We start from the raw sequence: 22,254 nt of genomic DNA on the forward strand, positions 1-22,254 counted from the left end.
GAGCCATATTGTCTTAGTTGTTTTGTTTTTGCACTGGTGTCTAGGCATCTGGGATTGGGGTGATTGTGATCCCAGATGTGATACCTGGTCTTGTCCTTGTTAAGTGGGTATCATTTCTTTGTTTCTGTTGGCCCTCTGTATCTATGGTGGCTATGGCTGCCTGATATGGAGTGCTTCTGTAGGTTGGTGGGTGACAGAAAGGAACAGAAGCAAGCAGGCCAAAGGGAGAGGGGCTTCAGGAAAGAGCTAAGGGGATCCTGTTCATACTTAAAGACTGGGTCTACTCCAAGGTTTGGCAAAGTTCCCTAGGACTGGAGCTATGGTGAAAGGACAGGGACCTGCAAGCATCTGCTACAGATCTAGGGAAGAGATTGAGAGAGAAGGATGACAGACTGACAAGAGAATGAAAATTGTCGACTCAACTCCCAGCCCCTGTGTTTATTTTTGAGGCAATCTCACACTAAAGCCCAAGCTGGACAGGAATTCACTGCCCAGAATGGTCTCAGTCCAGAAAAAGTGCATCTGCCTCAGTCTCCTGAGTGCTATGATGTTAGACACAAATCGCCACATCTAGCTTCAGGGCTTTTGAATTTTTTCTAATAAATTAAAAACGAGATAATTTGCTTATAATAAGATTCAGCACTTTTGTGAAGTGTTTTGAGTTCTGTTTTATAACTACCATTTGAAAGGCTGGAGAGATGGCTCAGTGCGTAAAAGTACTAATTCACAACTACCTATAACTCCAGCTTCAGGAGACCTGACACCTTATGACCTCTACAGACATTTGTGTGTGTGTGTGTGTGTGTGTGTGTGTGTGTGTGTGTGTGTGTGTGTGTGCGCGTGCGCGCACGCGTGCAACATCACAACATAAAATAGTTTACAGACTTAAAATCTTCCAGTCTTTACAAATTCAAACACTTTAAAATTCAATCTCTTTAAAAATCCAGTCTTTTAAAACCTCAAATCTCTTTTTAAGATTCATTCTCTCTGACTGGGGGGTGCCTGTAAAATCAAAAATTAAATACTTCCTTATTTCAAGAGCAAAGTACCAAGACACGGTTACAATCAGATCGAAACAATGTCCAATATCTGGGATTCACTCCCAGACTTCTGGGCTCCTTCAAAAGGCTAGGGTCACTTCTCTATCCACCCTCTGCAGCACACACAGCTTGTCTTTTAGACTCAGGATAGCTCCCCTCCACAGCTGCTGCTGACCTTGGCTGACATCCTATAGTACAGCTGTCTCCAAAATGCTGGGGGTTTCTACTGCAACTGGTCTAACTGAGCTGCACTTTCACCAACAGCTTCTCCTAGGCTATCTTCATGGTGCAAATCTTCAGTGGCTCTCTATGACACCTCCATGTCTTCAAAACTAGTGTGACATAAGTGATTCTCAAACTACCAAGTTTAGCTGTCAGCGTGAAGTACAACCGTGGCTGCCACTGGAACACAGCTTCTGTGTGCTGACTCATGGAAAACAGTTCCCAGAAGATTTCACCTCAATGATGCTTGTTTCTTCTTAATCACTACTAATTTCTCAGGTCCAGCTAACAGCATTAATCATCTCAGTATAGCAAAAATGTCACTTCCATGGTGCCAGTCTCTTGCTAATCACTGCTGAGTCCCCAAACCCAGACACCACAGATCCTTCACATGCATGGCCCAATAGTGTCTTTGCTTCACAAGTCAGACATCCATCATCTGCACTGTTCTCAACATTCTTTTTTTTTTTCTTTTTCTTTTTTTTTTTTTTTTTCGGAGCTGGGGACTGAACCCAGGGCCTTGCGCTTGCTAGGCAAGCGCTCTACCACTGAGCTAAATCCCCAACCCCTGTTCTCAACATTCTTATCTTCCAAGTTCTATGGAACAGCCCACTGAGACCTCAATACCCAATGGTGTTCTAGTCCAAGGTTCCAAAGTCTCTCCACAGTACTCCCCAGAACACATGGTCAGGTCTCCCACAGCAACACCTCACTCATGGTATCCACTTCTTATGGTTGTTATTGCTGTAGACTATTCAGAACAGCTGCCCACAGTAAGTACGTACATCTTCCAATAAGCCCCATCTTCTGACTCCACCATCCCTCGCAGCACCATAAAATCATGAATCCATCAGCGGGTTGACCTTCGGATTATTTCAGAGCCTTCATTATCTGATCACCTCACAATTATTGTATCTGTCAGCTGGGGACAGCACCCGCAGCATGTGAGCCTTCTGGGAAAGTCTGAACCACCAAACTATAAGAGATGGGTTCTCATCTGGCTCTGCCCACTTCCAGTCCAGTCTTTTGTCAACCCCAGCCACTCTAAGGTGATCTCATGAAGACCCAGCAACTTTTGTACAAACTCTCAGGGCTCTCACCTGGCTTCCCTGCTATTCACTTCGAGTCACTTGTCTAAGAAACTGGGGGGAGGGGGAGTCTTTTGGCCCAGAGAAGAGAAGGAAGAAAGCCTAAATCTAGGCTTAAGGATTTGAGCAGCCTCCTGAGAATTCAAGCTTCTGCACAACCCTGATTGGGTCACCTGAAACAACCCACTTGCCAACTCTTTGGCATCTCCTGGCCCCACTGGCCCCACTGGCCACCTCCCCAGACCTCTCAACCCATCTGGTTGACTGGCTTCTGCTCTGTTTCTATTCTCTCTCCTTATCGAGGTAAGGCACCCTCTGCAGATCTCCTGGACTGTGCTGGTAGACCTGCCTTTAGCTGCTGTGAGACAATCAGCAATCACCTTGCCACTGATTGTGACCTCAAAGGCTTCTGACCTTGGAATGGGCCTATGGCCCCTGCTGGTCCAGAGCCATGGAATTATGGTTCCCTTGGTGCCTGGCACCCAGAATCATGACCAGGATCAACCCTAATGGAATCACTTAAGAGTGTGCACACTATGTAGCTCTGCTGCTTTGCTGGCTCCCAGAGCACCTTGGGCCTGGACCTCCCATCTGACTGAGGTTTCTGAGTATGAGGGCAGGGCCCCCAGCCGTGGGGCTGCAGCAGCTTTCCCACTTGAAACTTCCTGGGCTGGAGCAGTTCCAGGGCTTTGTAATCCAAGTCCTAATCATTGTCACTTTGGAGATTTAGGCTAGGCTACCTGGTAAGCTGCAGCAACCTGTGTAGCCCTGAAGGAAGAGCCCTAGAGGCCAGGAATGGGAGTCATGGGTCAAAATGGAAGGCAGGCAGCCAGAATGAGCTCTGCCACATCCTTGTCACTCCAGACTGTGCTGTTCTGGGAGCCCAGAATCCCTAATCATTTTGTCAGGTGGACACAAACAAAGCAGTTTTCCTTCTGGAGGTCTTTCCCTCTTCCCATGAAAAATAGGCTAATAGCAATGTTCTTCATCAGTGGGGAAAGTTAAATGAGCTCAAAAGATGCCACTTATGACCTCCTACTCTTGCCTCTGCTCTGGCAGCCTAATTCCCTCTGCGATGGACTCAAAAGGCCACAAGAAGCTCGGCCGACATAAGAAAAACAAAATCAAGAACCAGGAGAGATTGATCAAGAAGTTTCCTTACAGGTACAAGATGCCTAGACACTTGCTAGATTGCTCCCAGGCCCCCAGAACACAGTGTTCTGAGGAGCTGGGGCTAAGAGGAGAGGAGGTCCATGGGGCACCTGAGGAACCCTGTGCTGTGGCCAACAATCTAGCCCTTCCTTCTTCACCTGCTGTCTCGGTCCATGTGAAAAGCTACATTTTTGTAATACACTGAGTATGGGACCAGAGAGATCTAGGTGTGAACCCCTGTAGATCGCTGAGAGTTGTAGGCACTTAACCATTCAAGGGTCCTTCTAGGTTACCTCATTTGACGGAGCCTAGCCCAGAATCCACACAATCTTGGAAGGCCAAGAGCAAATCACTGAAGGACAAGCTGCCCTTACAGAAGAATCTGGTGCCAACCAGGTCCATCCCCATGCCAGGGTAAGTCCCTGTACTTGGCTGCCTTCGGTGGCCATACACAGACAAATGTGTCTGGTCAACATCACCCCAGCCTGAGGGAAACCTCAGTCACCTTCAGGCAGGTCCTCTCAGGTCCTCTCAGTCATCAGACATGTGACCGAAGTGTGCCATCCTATAAAGAGGCACGGGAAACAAGACCTACAATGCTACAGTGTACCTGCCACACAGGCCTAGTGTACAAGCTGCTCCATCCTGAGGGCCTTGTGCCCTGGCACTCCAGCCCCACCTCAATGACTCAGCCTCTCTCTCAGAACCCATAGTTACTGTTCAATCCCTGTGCATCAGCTCCAGCCAGATGCACATTTACCACACAGCACACCCACCCAAAGAGAAAGCATGAGTGAAAGCACACGCATGTGCATGCACACACACACATATACATATACACACAGACACACACACACATGCACAAAGACACACATGCACACGCACATGCACACACACAGACACACACCCTAACCCTGGTCTCTGGCCCCTTCCCTTATCTGGGAATTCAGACAAGAATTCTCTGACATCTAAACCTAGCCTCCTAACTGAGCCCGTGGAGATTTGCTGCTAAGTCTCTGGACCTCTGGTTCCATTTGTACATAAACTGCAAAAACGGAAGCAGCTCAGATCCAGGAAAGGATGTAGAAGTCCAGTCTAGCCATATTAGAGTGAGGGAGGTGTTGGAGCTGACCCCACATACTCTGAACCATGTCTGGGCCTTGCTCCCAGGCCAAAGGGTAAAGGTACTATGACCTACTGTGGGCAGGAAGTATAGAAACCCAAGGAGAAGTCCCACAGTGGCAGATGTTTAAGGTAGCACCCGATGCTATGGGTCACAGTGAGACCAGCCCAAGAGAACCAACCCCTGGGTAGCATTGAGGCTAGCCATGTGGGAAGTTAGTTCTTCCCCCATCTAGAGGAACAACCAGGGCTCAGGAGCTAGGAAAGGAATGTGGTGGCTGGGCAGCCTACCACATTAGAACAGATGAGCATGGGGACAAGATCCATGACGTTCTCTGGCTCTGAACCCTTGCCTGCTTCTTGCTGGGAGTCCAGACAAGAAGGTCAACTGTGGGGTCCAGGGCACAGAGAAAGGGGAAGGAGCAAAGTGAAAGAGGAACAGGACCTTGAAGGAGAAGCCCAAATGTAAGGGACTTCACTTGCAGGTGCTGTCTTAATCAGAGTTTGTATTCCTGCACAAACATCGTGCCCAAGAAACAAGTTGGGGAGGAAAGGGTTTATTCAGCTTACACTTCCATATTGCTGTTCATCACCAAAGGAAGTCAGGACTGGAACTCAAGCAGACCAGGAAGCAGGAGCTGATGCAGAGGCCATGGAGAGATGTTACTTACTGGCTTGCATCCCCTGGCTTGCCCAGCTTGCTTTCTTATAGAACCCAGGACAACCAGCCCAGAGATTCCACTCACAATGGGTTGGGTCCTCCCCCCTTGATCACTAATTGAGAAAATGCCTTACAGCTGGATATCATGGAGGCGTTTCCTCAAAGGAGACTCCTTTCTCTGTGATAACTCCAGCTTGTGTCAAGTTGACACATAAAACCAGCCAGAACAGATGTCATAGGGGGAAGAGAGCAAGAACCCACTTAGTGAATGTGTGAAGGCAGACTCAGGTAAGAGGAGCTAGTCTTAGTGGGAGAGGCCAGTCTTAGTGGGAGAGACCAGTCTTAGTGGGAGAGGCCAGTCTCAGATTAAGGACAATTTCTGGTGGGGACATGGGGCAGTAGCCTCAGGTGGTAGCCACAGGAGAAAAATTAGCATGACTTAGCCACCCCTATAAACTGACATAACTCACCTAGTAGATAAGCAGAACTAGGGCATGCTCTAAGCTCTGCCTGTGGAGCCCCAACAATTGGAGTCTGCTATGTCCAGCCTGAATTTCTAAGGCTGAAAGAGCAGGTGGCAAGAATAGTGTGTGAAGCAGCTTCCTGGGCCTCTATGGCAGCCATTAGCCACAGAGGCTTCTTACAGAGCTGGGACAGACCTGGCTGGAGACAGATCTGTTGAGAACCTTCACAGATATGGCCCTGTCTGCTTCACTGGTTGCAGGGTTCCCTGGGTCAAGTATGGTTCTATGTGTCTTCTCTAGGCTCGGCGCTCCGGAAGTCACATGGCCACTCAGCTTCTACTCACCGATCCCAAACCCCCCACTGTGTCACCTCTGGGAACTTAAATTACTGCAGCTCCGTTTCCCCACACAAGACTCTCCCAAGCTGCCTCCTCTGCAGGCAGCTGCAAACCAATCCCCTACCAAAACGACTTGAGAGTCATCTGAGAGCGTCCCCTAGAACACCTGCTTCTCAAGGCTCCTCTCTTAGCCCCATTCTTTCTGCTCCATACAGCTGCCTCAGAGACATTTGTAAAGGGAGCAGCCTTGGAGACCACCAGAAACCAGAAGTGGTCCATCCCACCACAGGTAAAGACCATACAGCACCAATAAACTTTGCATGTTCAAGTTCCATTTCTGCTTGGATCAGTCAGTTTGCTCCTAATCTCTCAGCTTTAAAATGGGTATAATATTTAATCATGAAGGCTTAAAGATTTAAGAGACATCTCTAGAGCTTTATCTGAATGCATGAGCATGTAAATCAAGGTATTGGAACAATGCTGATCGTCAGTCTAGTAGTTGGAAAGAACACCTGGCAAAAGGCATCGCTGACAGTCACGGCTACACCCACACTCTTAGGCAGCTGGTAAAGAAGCAGCTATATAGAGGTATGGGATGATCTACAAAATATAGTGATATTTTTAAAAGCATAGAAGAAGTACCTGAGAAGCTGTCTTGTGTGTATTAAAAATATGTACGTGCATGAGTCTGTGTGTGTTACCATCGAGGGGGCATGTTGGCATACGAGAATCCATGCCAGCAACCTGAGACCGTAGTTCTTTACCCTTCAAGCCAAACTGGTCATCTAGTGGCAGTCTCATTAGTCAGTGCCACATGGGAGGGCATGTGTGTGTAACCACCAGCAGCACCAATAAGCACTGAGGGGTGGCGGGAGGCACCTGGCCGTGACACACCTGAGAGAATGGTGTTATAGTTGGGTCTCCATTTCATCAGATGGGCTCTATCGGGGGCTGTGTGGAAGCTGAGTAGAGCTGGACCAAGGGGAATGGTAGGGAAGTGGGTGTGAATCATCTGAGCCCTCAGTGAGCTGTAACAGCGTGAGGGCCCGGATATGCCTAGCAGAGAGGGTGAGTGATCACTGGTGTGACCACAGACCCCAACCTCTCACTCCAGTTTGGCTAGAAGGGCAGAACTATGGCCTTGGGTTGCTGGGAAAGACTCCAAACCCTGGGCTTTCCATGTTCCTCCAGTGGAGCAAAAGGCGGGCTGAGGCAAAGAATTCAGACAGCCAGCAGCAGCAGTGGCAGCTCTTTCCTGGTCAAATAGAGGCAAGGGTCCTGTACACAGTCCTGGGGCTGCTCACAGACAGGTACCCTGAGGGCCTCAGGCCAACTCCTATGAGGGAGATCCCAGCAGGAGCAAAGGACAGGAGTGAGTAAGACTGTCTGAGCAGGAAGACCACAGGGCCCCCTCTGCACCCCACAGATGGGGTGTAGCTTTGCCTGCTCTGTCGTCAGTCTGAGGTTCTTTACCTGAATAGAAATCTGCGTGGATGAGGAGAAACCCTTCTGTGCTGGCAATCCCAACCGTGAGTGCTCAAGGCCCAGGAGCTAGATTGGCACAGCCAGTGGCTGCCACTCAAACCCTCAGAGCCAGGGCCCTGTTACTCCAAGCTGTAGAATCCAGAAACTAGAGGCTCCTGAGCTCAGGTCGGGAAATTATTTCACTGCCATTTAACCAACAGTACTGCACTAGGCTGTTGGAACTCAGCTTCTGACAACAGTGAATGTCACCAACAGCAAAGGACAGTAGATGGCAGACCTTAGCAGCAGACACGGTCTGCGACTGTCACAGCTTCTGAACAGGTATTGGGTGTCAGATTCCTCTGATCCTACAGTACATGTGATCTCTGCCCCACAATGTTCACAGCCATTTTTCTTCAGCCACAGGTCTTGGCCCTCTCTCTACCATCCTCTACTCCTCTCCACCACTTCTTCTCCCTGTCCTCCTCCTCAGCTGCTCTCCAGAACTCCAGTTGCCCTCTTGCTGCCACTATCACCACCACCACCCCGTGGGCTGCTGTAGGGGTGATCTTGGTTCCATGGTCACTTTGCTCTGATCTTCCGGCCACCTTGCATTCTTGTGCCACTTAGCAGCAGAGGAAACAGGTTCAGGGACAGCGAGATGCCTAAGATCTGGCAGGTAAATGGCTCAATGAGGCAAAGAAACTCCCCAAAGTGAAAATGTAACAAAACATATTTATTTTTAAAAAAAAGAGAGCTGAACAAGCTGTCACCATATTACAACCTGGCCTCTGCTGACACGGTGAAAATCCAGCCTCTTGCAAGACTGAGATTAAAGGTAGATCAGCTAGCTAGAAGTGGAGTGGTACTGCTCACTATCCTGTGACTGCCAGGGTGGCGGGGAGCTCATGTTAACTCCCAAGAAGTAACTGCTGACATGGATGGCCAAACTCTCGCCCTGAAGCTGATCAGGGAACAGCTTCTCGCTGGCCATGTCTGCCCTTGCCAGTCGGAGAGAAGAGAACACAGGACTGGACCTTAGGCCACACTGAACCAAACCATGGCATTCTGTCTTGTAGCACCATGCCATGGACAGGTTCTCCACAGACAAGACCGAGAAATGACCTCTCCCAAACAAACAAACAAAAACAAAAACAAAAAAAACAAACAAAAAAAACCCACAAACCTGGGGTCCTAGGAAAAAGCCTGACATCTGCAAGAGGAGATCAGGCATCAAACTAAAGGTACAAACAGCCAGACAGGTGTATGGTGAAGCAGTGGCCAGGCCCACTGGATAAGGTATGACAATGGGTCTCCAATCCACACTACCAGGTTCATTCCAGACCTCCTGATGGCCTCCTGGTCACAGCAGCCACAGGCCCTATTGCACCCAACACCCTTATTGCAACCGCAGGTAGGAGGGAGCGGAGTAGTTGAAGAGCAGAAAGTCCATCTTATAGAGGTCAAAGAGGCGACGCTGGTAGAAGGGGCTGATGTCCTGGAAAAGGCGCCGGGCCTGGACACGCGTGAGGTCCTTCTCTGGCCTCAGCGGTGGAGCAGGGAAGCGCAGGCCAGGCTCGCCCACCAGGTGCAGCACAAAGGCAGCATCATCCGCCAGTGTTTCAAACTTGCCCACTACATCATAGCGCACTAGGCATGGATGGCACAGCGCATGCGCGCGCTCCCAGTGCTCGTTGAAGGGCTCGTAGCGGCGCGTGCGCGGGTCGAGCAGGTAGGCCAGGAACTCGGCAAAGCGCACGTCATGGCCGCGAGCCAGCGCATCCGGCTGCGCGTGCGGTCGTAGGCGACGCACGATGCGCGTGCCATAGCGCCTCTGGAAGGCCGCGCTGTGTGGCCGCGCCAGCTTGTTGCGGTAGGCTGAGGCCAGGCGCTCGAAGGGCTCGCGCACAAAGAGGAAGGTCAGGTAGTCGCGCAGCCGCCGGTTGACTTCAGCTGGCGCAAAGTCGGCTAACGAGGGCAGCAGACCAGGCTCATGCGCCTCGTGCGCAGGGATTGCTCCCGGGTCCCCACGGCCGCGCAGCGCCAGCAGCACGCGCTTCCAGTTGGTGCAGGCCACCTTGGGCACGTAGCAGTACAGAAGCCGGTGCTTGTCGTCCACCAGCACGTGCCGCAGGTCCTCCGGCTGCAGCAGGCGTTGGCGTCGAGTGTGGCGGCTGCAGGCCCGGTGGAGCAGCTCGCGCCGCTGCTGGTGCACTTCCGCCATCGCAGAGCGCGGGCCCTGCAGGAGACAGGGGATGGTGATGTTAGAGTGCAGCAGGTCCCAGGGCCTGAGGCTGAGCCCAGAGATCCCTGACTGGAAATTGAAAATCCAGAGGTGGCACCAGTCTCTGCCTAGTCTGGAGTCAGAATCTGTCCCGCAATATTAGGAAAAATGAAGTCTGAGTGCTGAGGCAGAAAGGATGTGAAGGACCAGATATGCTGGGTACTGTGTGGACAATAGGATTGCAGAGAATGAGTTGTTACATGACTGGGTAAGCTGGATACAGAAAGATGGCCCAGGGGGCTCACAGCACATAACCACAGCCCCACATAGACCATGTCCTCCACTATGGGTTTAATTTCTGTTGCCTTGTGTCTTCCCTACCTCACCCACTCTAACAAGGACAACAGAAAGGATGTGCCCTGGCTATCATTGGGGCATTAGCCATCCCTTGGCAGCAGCCATTCAGCTACTTGTAGGATACTGGGCTTTTATGTGTGTGGAGGTTAAATAAATGTATTGATTCTGTATTAATAAATAGGCACGTGTCTTTAGAACTTGCTTTATGTACCCCCAGCAAAGTTTCTTATTCTGTATGTGTGGGTTGGCTGGAAAGATGGCTCAGTGGGTAGAGGACACTGGCTGCTCTTCCTGGAGTCCTGAGTTCAATTTCGAGCAACCACATGGTGGCTCACAACCCTCCATAATGTGATCTGATGCTCTCTTCTGACATGCAGGCATACGTGCAAATCGAGCGCATGTGCGCGCGCGCGTGAGTGCGTGCGCGCGTGTGAGTGGGTGCGCGCGTGCGCGTGTGTGTGTGTGTGTGTGTGTATGTGCGCGCGCGCGCGCGTGTAAAATCTTACATATGGGGGTGTTTTGTCTACATGTCTATTTGTGTGCCACATGCATTCAGTACCTAAAGAGGCCAGAAGAGGGCACTAGATCCCCGGAAACTGGAGGTTACAAACGGGAATGAGCCACCCTATGGGTGCTGGGAATTGAATCTGGGTTCTCTACAAGTTCTCTTAATGCCAATCTCTCAGCAACCCTCCACCAACGAATTGCAATCTGAGTGCTTGGTCAGGAAGCTTGACCTTTTCCCATCTTTCCTCAGTGAGAAATGAAAACAAAGATAAGCAAACAAAAAAACTAGCCACCAGCATTTATCTAGCACTTCCTGTATGCCAAACACAGTATAGCTCTATGAATGAAGTCCTGTTAAGAGGACCATGGACATGATCCACTTAGCCTGCCTCAGCCATGTAAAGACCCAGGCTGTGCTTAGAGTATCCATTCAAATTTATTCTTCAGATAGGTCCCTCATCTCTAAAACTAGGCCCTGCTGACTCCATGGATATGAGCTGGGGAAGGTATAACCACCTAGGGTGCAGGACACTGTTAAAGTCTACTAGTTACTTAGCGTTAATGATAATCTTACACCCTCCTGCTATTCATTTTTCTGAAAATAAAGACACTGGGAATGAGTGATCCTAATTAGCAGCTGCCAGACTTTCCCTGGCTCTGCCGAGTGAAAGGATGGCAGCCAAATAGCCAAACTCCACTCAGAACTGCACGGGCCATCTTGAACACTCTACAGACACCTTGAGAAAACTGGATAAAGACCTCAGCTATTTCTCCTGGTTCCCTAAGGCACAGCTTCAACCAGGGGTAGGAGGACTGGGGTTTTTGTTATTGGGCTTAACAAAATGTAGAAAACCCAGCAGCCATTTCTACCTGGGTCACAGGGAGAGTGAGTGTCTATTATCATCTCTCCCTGTGCTCCATCCAGGTCTGTAACTGTTCCAAATCCAAGCCTCTGTGCCTGTGACATACTAAAGAAACAAATGGTTTCAAACTGTTTGGTACCAGTGCCTCTTCTTAGGCCGTGTGAGCAGAAGTCTGACTGCTTCTCCGTAAGACCCCCTGCACTGCTCCTGCTATTGCAGCATTGGGCTGTTGGGTCCTTCTCTGGAGGGTCTTTTCTTGCCTCCTTTCTGTATTGTGGTCTGAGATGGTAGCAGGGAGAAGGCAGGAGAGGCAACTCAGAGGGGGACAGGCAAGTCCTGCACCTGAGCTGAGCAATGGCAAGGTAGCCAGCTGCCTGGCAGCTAAACACTAGAGGATGACCAGAGCACGAAGAAGGGCAAGGAAAGACCAGAAAGAGGGTGAAGAGCTGGGGTTGAAGGAGGAGAGAAGACTTAGAGAGCCAGAGGAGGAGAGAGTGCGTGTCCTGCTTGCTGGAAAGTTCTACAAGGTTGCTAGATCTTTAAGGCCAGTTGTCTCAGATGCAAACCTAAGCATTGTGATGTTAGCTCATGTGAAGGGTTACAACTAAAAACATGTGCACAGAGAAAATTGTACATGGATGTTCATTCTTCCTATTGGAAGGAGACATAGAAACAGCCTAAAAGTCCATGATCTGACAAATTGATAAGTAGCATATGGTATATCCAAAACAGAATATTATTCAGCCATTACATGGAATGAAAGTATAACTACTACAACACAGATCGACCTTGAAAGCGTTAAGCTGGGGGAAGGGAGCCAGGCTTAAAAGGCCAACCATTGTATGATTCCCACCACTCCCCCACCCCCTTTTTCTCCTGGAACTTGCTGTATAGACCAAGCTGGCCTTGAACTCACAGAGATGCTCCTACCTCTGCCTCCTGAGTGCTGGGTCTAAAGGCATGTCATATAATTCCTTCCCTATGGAATGGTCAGAACAGATAATCTACAAACAGGAAGTGGGTTAGTGGTTGTCGGGGGCTAGGAAGGGAAGGAAGAGGAATGACCACTAATACAACCATAGTCTCTCTTGGGATAATGCAAGTGTTCTTGAATTAGCCAGTGGTGAGGCCCCACAACATTGTAAAATATGAAAACCACTAAATCAGACATTTCAAAAGAGTGAATTTATGTTGAGTTATTTCAGAATATTTTTAGCTCAGAGGCCACAGCGGAAGCAGAAATGGTGGAGCCACAGCCCCAGCAAGAACTCACAGCACTGGTGGCATGGGACATGTGGGTGTATGTCCACATGTACACATGGGTTTCTGAAGCTTTCAAAAGTATTCTGCAGAAGTCTAGAATTCATTGAGTGGCTTGACATTTGTGTTTTATGAGGGAGAAAGAAAACAGCATTTCAGAAAGGATAGGTAGAGGGGCACCTTTTCCCTCAAGAGGTGACAGAGCCCAGAACCCACAGGCTGGGGCAGGCTTTAGAGCTGGGCACAGGGAGGTGGTGATGTGATGAGGGGATCCTATGTCAGTCATCCTGCATGAGTTAGTTCAAAGGAGGGCTAAGCAGAGAGACTAATAAGCAGAAATACACAGCCTAAATCATCCTAGAAAGTGACATTTTAGAGGAGTTAAAATGTACATGCCTAGAACTTGCCTGGAAGCCCACACAAGGACCAGGGCCTGGATGAGGAGAGCTGTGCTTCACTGAAGTTCCTCATCACCATGCCAAGTTCAGCCATGGCCATAGGGTCTCTGGGATCTTACCACGAGGAGCAGCTTTGGAAGCCTAGCTATACCCAGAGCCCCACAGGCCAGGCTGGCCTCAACCTCCTTAGAGCCCAGCACATCCTTGTGGAGGAATGCCAGTCACTCCTTACCTCACCTTCCTTTCCATCTGCTAACCCACAGTGTGGGATCATGCCTAGCCTCAGAAGAACCAGTCATGCAGCCTCATACTGTCACAAAAGACATGAGTGTAGGGTATGTGGCTGGGCTCTGAGATCTTCCTGATACAAAACAAGAAGGCATGAGGTAGGAGGGGGAACCCAAACCTTTATCCACCCACCCCATCCTGGGATCGTCTTCCGTGAGGACGGCAGTCATCTTGCAGTCATGAGGCTGCAAATCTGTAACAGGAGTAACACTCGGAGGATGACAGGGCAGTATGTTACTGCTGTCCATGAGCTGCTGTCCTTTTTTTCAACACCACTGTTTTCTAAGACAGGCAACACTGTCTCAGCAGATGACAAAACCCAGGCTCTGGAAAAGTGAGTTGCTTGAGGTCACAGCATTTTATGGACAGGCTGACTCTTAAACCCCTGGGACTTAACCCCCTCAGCCCCTTGCTATAGCTTCCCTTCTGTGATCACAGTAGCCTAATCTCCTGGTCTGCATGAGTAGGTGAGTGCATGGCATGAGGTCAGTCCTTCTATCGCTGCCATTTCTCCAGTGCAATGAATATAGCCTCTAAGAACTGCACCACAATTGCCCTTACCGTCTGAGGATCCATCAACCCCTCTGAAGGCGGCAGAGCTAGTGGAATCTGGGACGTCCTGACAGTCTGTCCTTCTCCCTGATCAGTGTGCAACCAGGGGTAACCAGATAACCTCCTTGAACCAAGACTTTCTTATCTGCAACCCTGGGGTGTGGCTAGGTTTGGCAAACACCCCTATGCAGCCCCATCTCTCCCCACACAGCAATCCAAAGGAATCTTCTGATGCTGCTGTTCCTACACAAAATCCCCCATGGCTCCCCACTGCCCTTGCCACAGTTTGGGCCCTGTGGCATTGTTGCCAGCTTCCCAGGCTCATCAAAGACCACCTCTCTGCCTGCCTTGCTACCAGGTTGTTGGCCTGGCTGTTCCCTGTTCCCCTTGCTTTTTCTCTTCAAATCACACCGCAAGCCCCTTTCTCAGGGAGCAGTTGCTCTCCATTTCTACCAGAATCACATTGGAGACTTTCTTGTGCTCCCCACTGCTCCCTCAGAGCACAACTCAGTTTTATGTGAGTGTAAGCGGTGGTCAGACTATTCCCTATCTGGCTGCGCTGTCTGCTCTGTGAGGTAGGACCCCATCCAGCTGTTTGACACTCAATCTCAGCACAAGTGAATGGCTTACATACAGTAGGTGCTCAATACATGCTATCTGTGTGTTCCTTTGCCTGTGAGCCAGGGTGTGATCTCCTAATGGTATTCAGTCAGTTCTACTTGTATGACTTCCTTCCTTCCTTCCTCCCTTCCTTCCTTCCTTTCTGATGTCATTCAGAAGAAGCCACTTCCAGTTTTGAATATAGACTTTTTCCTGGGTTGGGGTGACATTGTGTGTAGATCCCTCTCTGTAGGGGGAGATGATGGTGAGTAAATCCGGCTGATGCACACCACCACTAGAGGAGCTGGTACATTTATGGTGTGCTGTACAGCCAAGTGCTGACATGAGGGTCCTAGGTATTAGGAGTGTTTTGACTTAACAATATTGAAGCAGGCCGGGCGAGCCAACCCCATTCACCCTGAACCAGAGTGCTTGTGTGTGTGAGAGAAAGAGTGGGGGGGGTGCCACATGTCTGAGGCTGTGTGCAGTCCCAGTAAGTAGAGCCACTTGTTTCATCTGCTTGGAGACGGGGGCGGGGCTTCCTCTGAACATTCACTTCTACCGCAGACTAACATTTGGGAACTTAATGACCGTCTACTTAAACTCCTGGGACAGGCATAGTTTAATGACCATTTTGCTTGTTGGTGCCCTGGGACAGGCACGGCTTAATGACTGTCTGTTCACTGGTCCCCTGGGACTGGCATGATGATGTGTTACCTCCCTTACACAGCATTGGACAAGCACAGACCTCAGCTGTGGTGGGAGAGATGGTAAGTGGAAAAAATGGACCTCCATACTAGACAGGAAGCCCTGATGCCTAAACTGGACAAAGCCTATGACAGCAGGTGTTCATGAGACTGTGGCCTCCTATCCAGGTGTAAGAGAGCGTTCCAGCCACTTACCTGGTCCAGTTCCCGCAACAGCTGTAGGGGACTCTTCCTCTCTCCTCCGAACCAGCCGGAGCCCAGAACTTTGTTTTCAAATGCTGAAGAGCATAAGGAGAGAGAGATCACTGCTGGCTCTGGACAAGGGGTGGTTTGGCAGCGCACCGAGGACACATTTAACCCACTTATGTGACTTAGTTTTCCTCCTGCGTCATCTTTTCCTCCTGGGGATGTGCTAGATGGTGGCCACTGGTACGGCAGTGTCCTTAGGGTCATTCTCACCCTCATGCCTTACACTCTACTACTGAAGTGTGGCAGGTACAGGGGACAAGAGGGAAGGAGCTACCTGTCCTATGGAAAGAGCACCCAGTCCCATCTGTTTTTAGTCACCCTGTCCCAGGCCCTGCTTCCCCACCTACCCACTTTAGGGTCCTGAGGGGCTCACAGGTCTCATAGAGCTATCCAGTCCCTGGGTCTGGGTTGTGAGCATCCAGAAAGGGCTGACCAGTGGCATAGCCAGGCTACAGGCTGTCACAGTGAGGTTACCAGGCTGTTTGAGGCACTGTGAAGAGCTCTGGAAGCCTATGGACCCTGTAGAAGCCTATGCATGCCATGTGGTAGGGATGATGCCCCTCGTAAATGTAGCTTTACCTATTCCTGAAACTGAACAGGGAGGGACTCTCTGTGTTTTAGCTTGCACTCTTTAGCATCCCTAAAACTACAGGGCTGTCTGCACACTCAGGCCATGCTTGTGCACCTAGGATAAGTGGGGTTGCTTAGACCAGGGCTCATGCAGGAAGTTTGTCTTGAGGATGTTCATGGACATAGTCCTTGAACTTCTTCAGACCTTACCTAAAGGAGGGGCTCTGATCTGCTGCCTTTTTGACAGGACAACAGCTTTATCAGAGAATAAGCTGCTAGGAGAGGGGGCAGCGCTAATACAGCAGCTGGCATCAGGGCTGCTACATGCCTGACTGACGTCTCTCAACACCAGAGGAGAATGTGTCCTCACCATTCTCCAAGTTACAGGTGTCACTCAAGGCCACCCTTGAAGGGGTCTGCTTATATCCTCAGCAAGAACTAAGGGGCCATGGTTCCCTCTAGGTCTATGGGCAGGGCTAAGGAGAGCGGTCTGGAACGACCACACCACAACAATCTTATCCCCAGACCTACACAGAGGCCCCTGTCCCTCCAGAAGCCACTCCTTGCCCAAGGCCTTCTGTTTCCTGGCCAGACCACAGCTGCCTAAGAGTGGGTTCCATAACAGATGCCAAGGGCCAGTGGGTGGAGGACAGACACCAGGGGGACCAAAATAGCTGTGGTCACAGATTACAGGGCTAGGCTATCTCCACCCTACCAATGAAGAGTCGAGGCACCAAGTCTGGCAAGTTCAAGGATGCTACAGGAGAATGCGTGCGTGCGTGCATACGTGCGTGCGTGCATGCATGCTAGTTGATCAGTGGATTGCTCTTATAGTTCGTGGGTCCCACTAAGGACAACTGACACTATCCCCAAATAAGGCCCCAACACCTTCATCCCCAGATTTGCTTGCTCCTAGCTGTACTCCCTCCCCTCTGCCAAGACACACGGAACAGAATGGAGAAGAGATGGGTTTGTACAGCCAGGAAGGGGCCTGGGCAGAACTAGGACTCCCCTAAGCCTGTGGTTCTCAATCTGTGGGGATCAAATGGCCCTTTCACAGGGGTTGCCTAAGACCATCTGTGTATCAGATATTCGCACTATGATAAGAGTTGCAAAATTACGGTTATGTAGTAAGGAATACAATGTTATGGTTGGGGTCACCACAACTGTGTTAAAGGGTCGCAGCATTAGGAAGGCTGAGGACCGCTGGTTAGGGCCTAACCCTAAGCAGCTGAGCAGCTGAGCAGCAGCAGGGAGGCTAAAACCTGACCCACCTTAGAGAGCAAGAGAGAAGGGGAAGGAACAGAGGGAGGACTGAAGAGCCAATACAAGGAGATAAGCGGGGACAGCTGTGGAGTGCAGCTGGGAGAATGTAGTGTGGAGGCAGAGACACTGGAAACAGCTGGAAGGAGTCCAGGCCTGCGGGATGGGAAGCAAGCCTGAGACAAGCAGGAATATGCTGACTTTCTAGGCAGGCTGCCTCCCTCAGCTAGACACCAATGTAAGGCACACCAGGACTTTTGGTGCCCAGCCTTAGGTAGACTCAGTGGCCAAGCAAGTGGAAGGAAATCCTGGAGAAGGTTCCATGGCCCACAGCAGAGGGCTTTGCCCAGGTTCCAGTGGGGCCGCTGATGTCTGGGGCAGGGGACACTGGACACTATGGGACTGTGCTGTGTGGCACTGACCTGTGTTCTGTCAGGTGGACACTCACTTTCCCAGTTGTTAGATGGGGAAACTGACAGTCAAGAGGCCAAAGCACTCAAGGCTGAGTGTTCCAAAGGAAGGTACATCTCAGGCTCCAGTGTCTGCACGGCTAGAGACCCGGCTCTGCTTTCTTTCAGCTCCTGCTCATCCTGCACATCCTCTGCTTTACTAAGGAGGAAGTGTGCTAGCCATGGCGGGGAGGGGCAGGACCCACAAGGTCACAGAGGGTGAATTACAGCAGGACACACCCCTGCAGGAACCTCTGGGCTGAAACACCCCAGAAAATTCCAAGAAAGCTCAGTCCTCACTCCTCAGCCTGCACTTCTAACAGGAAGCCCCAGGCCCCAGACAGGGAAGGGCAGGTTGCTTTGGGGGATGGGGCATGGGTGGGTGAGTCCAGCACAGGGCACATTGCAACAGCCACATCCTGGTTAATAAGTTCTCACTGCCCTATTGCGAGACAAACTAACAGAAACACCAGCAGGGGCTAGGTCAGAGCCTCAGGTCTGCTGGCCCCATCAGAACCCCCTAAAGGGCTTTTGGGGAGCCCTACAATCCAGTGTCCTGGGCATTCTTTCCTGTGGTTACCTTGAAGGGAGAATGGGACAGGCTTTCCACAGGAAGAAAGTTCATTCTGCCTCTTTAAACTTTTCACTGACTTAGACAAGCCAGCGGCTGACCAGCCATCATTGGGTCCACATTGTACCAGCCCAGCGTGGCACATCACCCACAGGTCTCCTACTCCTCCAGTGGACATATGTCCACATGGGTTCAAACCCCTTTCTTGGAACTGCTTTCTGTCCTAATCTGCTTTCAGCTGCTATGGTGAAGCACCACGACCAAAAGCAGTGTGGGGAGGAGAGGGTTTATTTCATCACAGATGAACTCCATCGATGGGGGAAGTCACTCGAGGCAAGCGCCAAAGCAAGGGACTAAAGCAGAGACTGTGGAGGAACACTGTTTACTGGCTTGATCCTTGGCTTGCTCAACATCCTTCTGTTAATACAACCAGGCCCACCTGCCCACAGTGGCCTGGTCTCTCCAACAGCAGTCACTGTTCACAAAAATGTCCCTACAGACCAATCTGATGGAGGCATATTCTCGACTGAGGTTTTCCTCTTCCCAGATGACCCCTAGCTTGTGTCAAGTTGACAATAACAACAACAACAACGACAAGTAATCAGTCCACTCGGTTTCCCATCTAATCAACTCCTGGGCTTCTTTCAAAGTCTACTCCAAATATCTTTGCTTTGTAAAGTAGAAAAAAAAAAAGCCCAAATCATCAGTCCAGGCAAGGATGACAACAGAGCAAAGGCATACAAACAGACCCTAGGGGCAGAAATGGAGCTGCCACAGAGAGTCTGTGGGGAAGGTGGTGTGCAGGGCAGCTGTCCCATCTCCCCCTCCCCTGACTCTGAGCGTTAGGACTCAAATCCTGACCTAAACATTCTTCGCTTAAGAAAATGGCTTTTTCCCTTCATCACATTTGCCTCCCTGCTCTGACCTGCCAGAGACCATTTCTCCAAGGACTCTGAGTCTCCTGAGCTCTGGACTCAGCTGGATCTGGTAGGTCTCTCAGGAGCTCTATTGAAGCAGCCACACCCCCTCCTTTTGCTAAGCAGTCTGGCATTTAGGCCAAAGGGTTCTGAGACACACTCCCCACCCTCTCTCTCTCTCTCTCTCTCTCTCTCTCTCTCTCTCTCTCTCTCTCTCTCTCTCTCTCTCTCCCTCTCCCTCTCTCCTCTCCTTTCCTCTCCTCTCCAACTTGACAGATCATATCACCCTACTCCCGCCACTCAGGGCGTGTCTAAGAGCAGATGGCATAGAGACCTATGGTTTTAGTGTCAAAATGCAATGCTGTGGGGTGGGAGTTCTCTAGCTCCCACACAGAGACTATGTGGCAACAGGCTCAGCAGACATGTAGTTAGAGGTAATGTGCAGTAGGGAAGCCCAGGGGCAAGGGTGGCACACTGGCAACAGAGGTGTCTTGAACAGCTGTCTCACTCCACCATGCTGACCCTAGGCTGAGTCAATGCTGGTAGCAGATCCTGGGCAGGGGAACTAGAATGGGCTTCCCACTAAAAAAAGACCAATGAGATCCCTGGGGTAGCTGAAATAATCTGGCATAACCTGTAACCCCTCGGTGTTTCATTTGCCAGCAGATGGTGACAGTGACACCCTGGAGCAGAAAGGGACAGGGATGTCTTGGTCTTTCAGCTGAGATATGACATTGGGATTCTCCTGGGCCCTGAGCTCTCCTTGACCCATAAATCTTTCCCATGATCCTGTGACCAAGACTTAACTGCAAAACAGGCACATGACCCCTTAAAGTCCTAGTACAGTGGGATCCTGTCCCTGCTGCAGGACCAGACCTTTCCCCATCTCCCAGCCAGTGCCTACCATAAACACACATTTCTCCCCTAAGGTGAGTGGAGTTCTAGATGAACTTGGGCTCTTGCTGGCCAAAGGTGGTCTGAAAAGTTAGCAGTTGGAAAACTACTGCAGAGAAGTGTGAATATCTAGAGGAGTGGCTCTAAACCTCCCTAATGCTGAGACCCCTTTAATATACTTCCTCATGTTGTGGTGACCCCCAACCATAAAAGTATTTTTGTTGCTACTTCATAACTGTAATTTTGCTGCTGTTATGAATCTTAATGTAAATGTCTGTTTTCCCATGGTCTTAGACAACCCCACAAGTTGAGAACTTCAGATCTAAAGACTGGAAAGGAAAAGGTGGAAGCTGAGGAAGTTCAAGAGACCCATCTCACACCAGGGGGAATAAAGCTAGTGGGAACTTCCCAGGGCAGACGGACGGCATGAGGCTAGGATGGGGGTGACAGGTGTAAATGTCATCCATACCTGAGCAAGGCCAGTGAGAGGAGAGCATACAACCCCTTCTTCAACCATGCTTACACCTTCCCTCCCCCATCACACCCCCTTCCCTCTAGGTTCCCTAGGTGAGGAGGGGGCCCAGGGCTGTGGTTGCTTTTCTTCTCAAACCTGGCTGGAGAAAGAAGCAGGAGATGTGTGTCCCAAAAGGCCCAAAGACACCCTGGCAGCCACCCAGACACATGCTCCTCTGCAGACACAACCCAGGGCCCAGACTCTCATCTGTCCCCCTTATACTCCACAACAGTGTTTAGGCCCTGAGGGGCCTGAGCCACTGTCACCCAGGACTGGGTAAACATTTGTCTCCAATGAATGACAGGGTAGACAGACTCTGTGGCATCAGCAGGCACAGACCACACCCAGACTGTGCCAAGGGACAAGAGTAGCCATTCACCTACAGGTCTTCAGTAAGGGGAAGAAGGCTCCCTTCTGGGGGCTTCCAGAGGTGCCCTGGCACAGCCACTCGAGGCCTCCCCAGCTCTGTTCACCTGGCCTTCATCCCAGGGATCCTTCAGGATGACGCCAATATGATTAAAGGGCTGGAGGCCAAGCACTGTCTACTGTAACATTCAAGCACAGAAGCCCTGCAAGGATGGAGTCAGCACCAATTCCATAGATGCGACTCTTACGGCCCTGGGAAGGGACAGATAGTAGGTTAAGCTTGCCAAGTGACCTCCAACCTACAAGCCTGGCCATTGAGGTCCTCCATGGACAGATACCATTCTGAAAACAGTTTTCTTTTGTCCTGAGTCACTCCCAGCTAGTGGCCCTGTCCACCCTTGGGTAAGAACCTGTCTGGAAGTAAACAGACCCCACACACACAGACTAAGGAGAGGCAAAACATCACAAACATAGCCCACTGCCCAGGAACCTTCAAACCACTCCACACTTGATCTCCGCCCTCAGCTTTGTCTGTATAGTGAGTAATCTGCCAGAGGAGACCTAGGCTCAGTCAGAGTGAGTTTGACCACATGCCTGGTGGAAACGGGTACTAGCAGGTCGTGGGCCCTGTAACACCAGACCGGCATAGAGCTGCACAGCTCTTCTGTGGATGTAGAGACTCAGCAGGATCTCAGATTAAGACAGGCATCCTGGCCAGAGTGCAAGCTGACTTCTCAGGGCTCAGAGAGTGGGGCAAAGGTAGCAGAGACAGCATCCCCAGATTGGTCAAAAGTTCCCCATCAGCAGCACAACCAGAGTCAGACAATGGTCATCTTGCCAGCGACAAGAAGTTCCTTGCACGCGAATGTCTTCCACAGCTAAGTCCAAGCCCAAAAAAAAACAGGCAGGTGCCAGGTGGCCCCAGAAAGTGTTCCAGTCAAAGAAGCAACGCGGAGCCCCGGACCTGCTTACTCACCGGGACGCAGGGCGCGCGGCGCGGCGCACAGGAACAGAAGTGCAGCACCCAGACTTGCCACCACCGGCAAGGGCCGCCGGCAACAGGAGCGCCTTCCCATGCTGTGCCTGGCGCGTGGCAGGCGACGGTCATCCGGTGCGTCCTCCCACTGTGCGGAGGAGGTCCAGGACACGCCCAG

The 22,254-nt window shown here is 50.8% G+C and overlaps 2 protein-coding genes across 4 annotated transcripts; one reads left to right on the forward strand and one right to left on the reverse strand.

Moving 5' to 3' along the window:
• Positions 1-1,936: 1,936 nt before the first annotated feature.
• C4h3orf22 (similar to human chromosome 3 open reading frame 22) lies at positions 1,937-6,420 on the forward strand. 3 transcript variants are annotated; one of them, NM_001109489.1, is given in 4 exon segments: positions 1,937-2,035; positions 3,410-3,514; positions 3,791-3,916; positions 6,050-6,420. In NM_001109489.1, coding segments are annotated over 3 exon segments (390 nt in total). In that variant the 5' UTR covers positions 1,937-2,035; positions 3,410-3,425; the 3' UTR covers positions 6,225-6,420.
• A 1,846-nt stretch (positions 6,421-8,266) lies between these two features.
• Positions 8,267-22,181, reverse strand: Chst13 (carbohydrate sulfotransferase 13). The gene is given in 3 exon segments (NM_001191974.3): positions 8,267-9,790; positions 15,503-15,585; positions 22,077-22,181. Coding segments are annotated over 3 exon segments (1,023 nt in total). The 5' UTR covers positions 22,177-22,181; the 3' UTR covers positions 8,267-8,950.
• Positions 22,182-22,254: the final 73 nt, after the last annotated feature.

Source organism: Rattus norvegicus, chromosome 4, assembly GCF_021556685.1.
Source record: "Rattus norvegicus strain SHRSP/BbbUtx chromosome 4, alternate assembly SHRSP_T2T, whole genome shotgun sequence".
In the NCBI taxonomy this organism is placed as follows: Eukaryota; Metazoa; Chordata; class Mammalia; order Rodentia; family Muridae; genus Rattus; species Rattus norvegicus.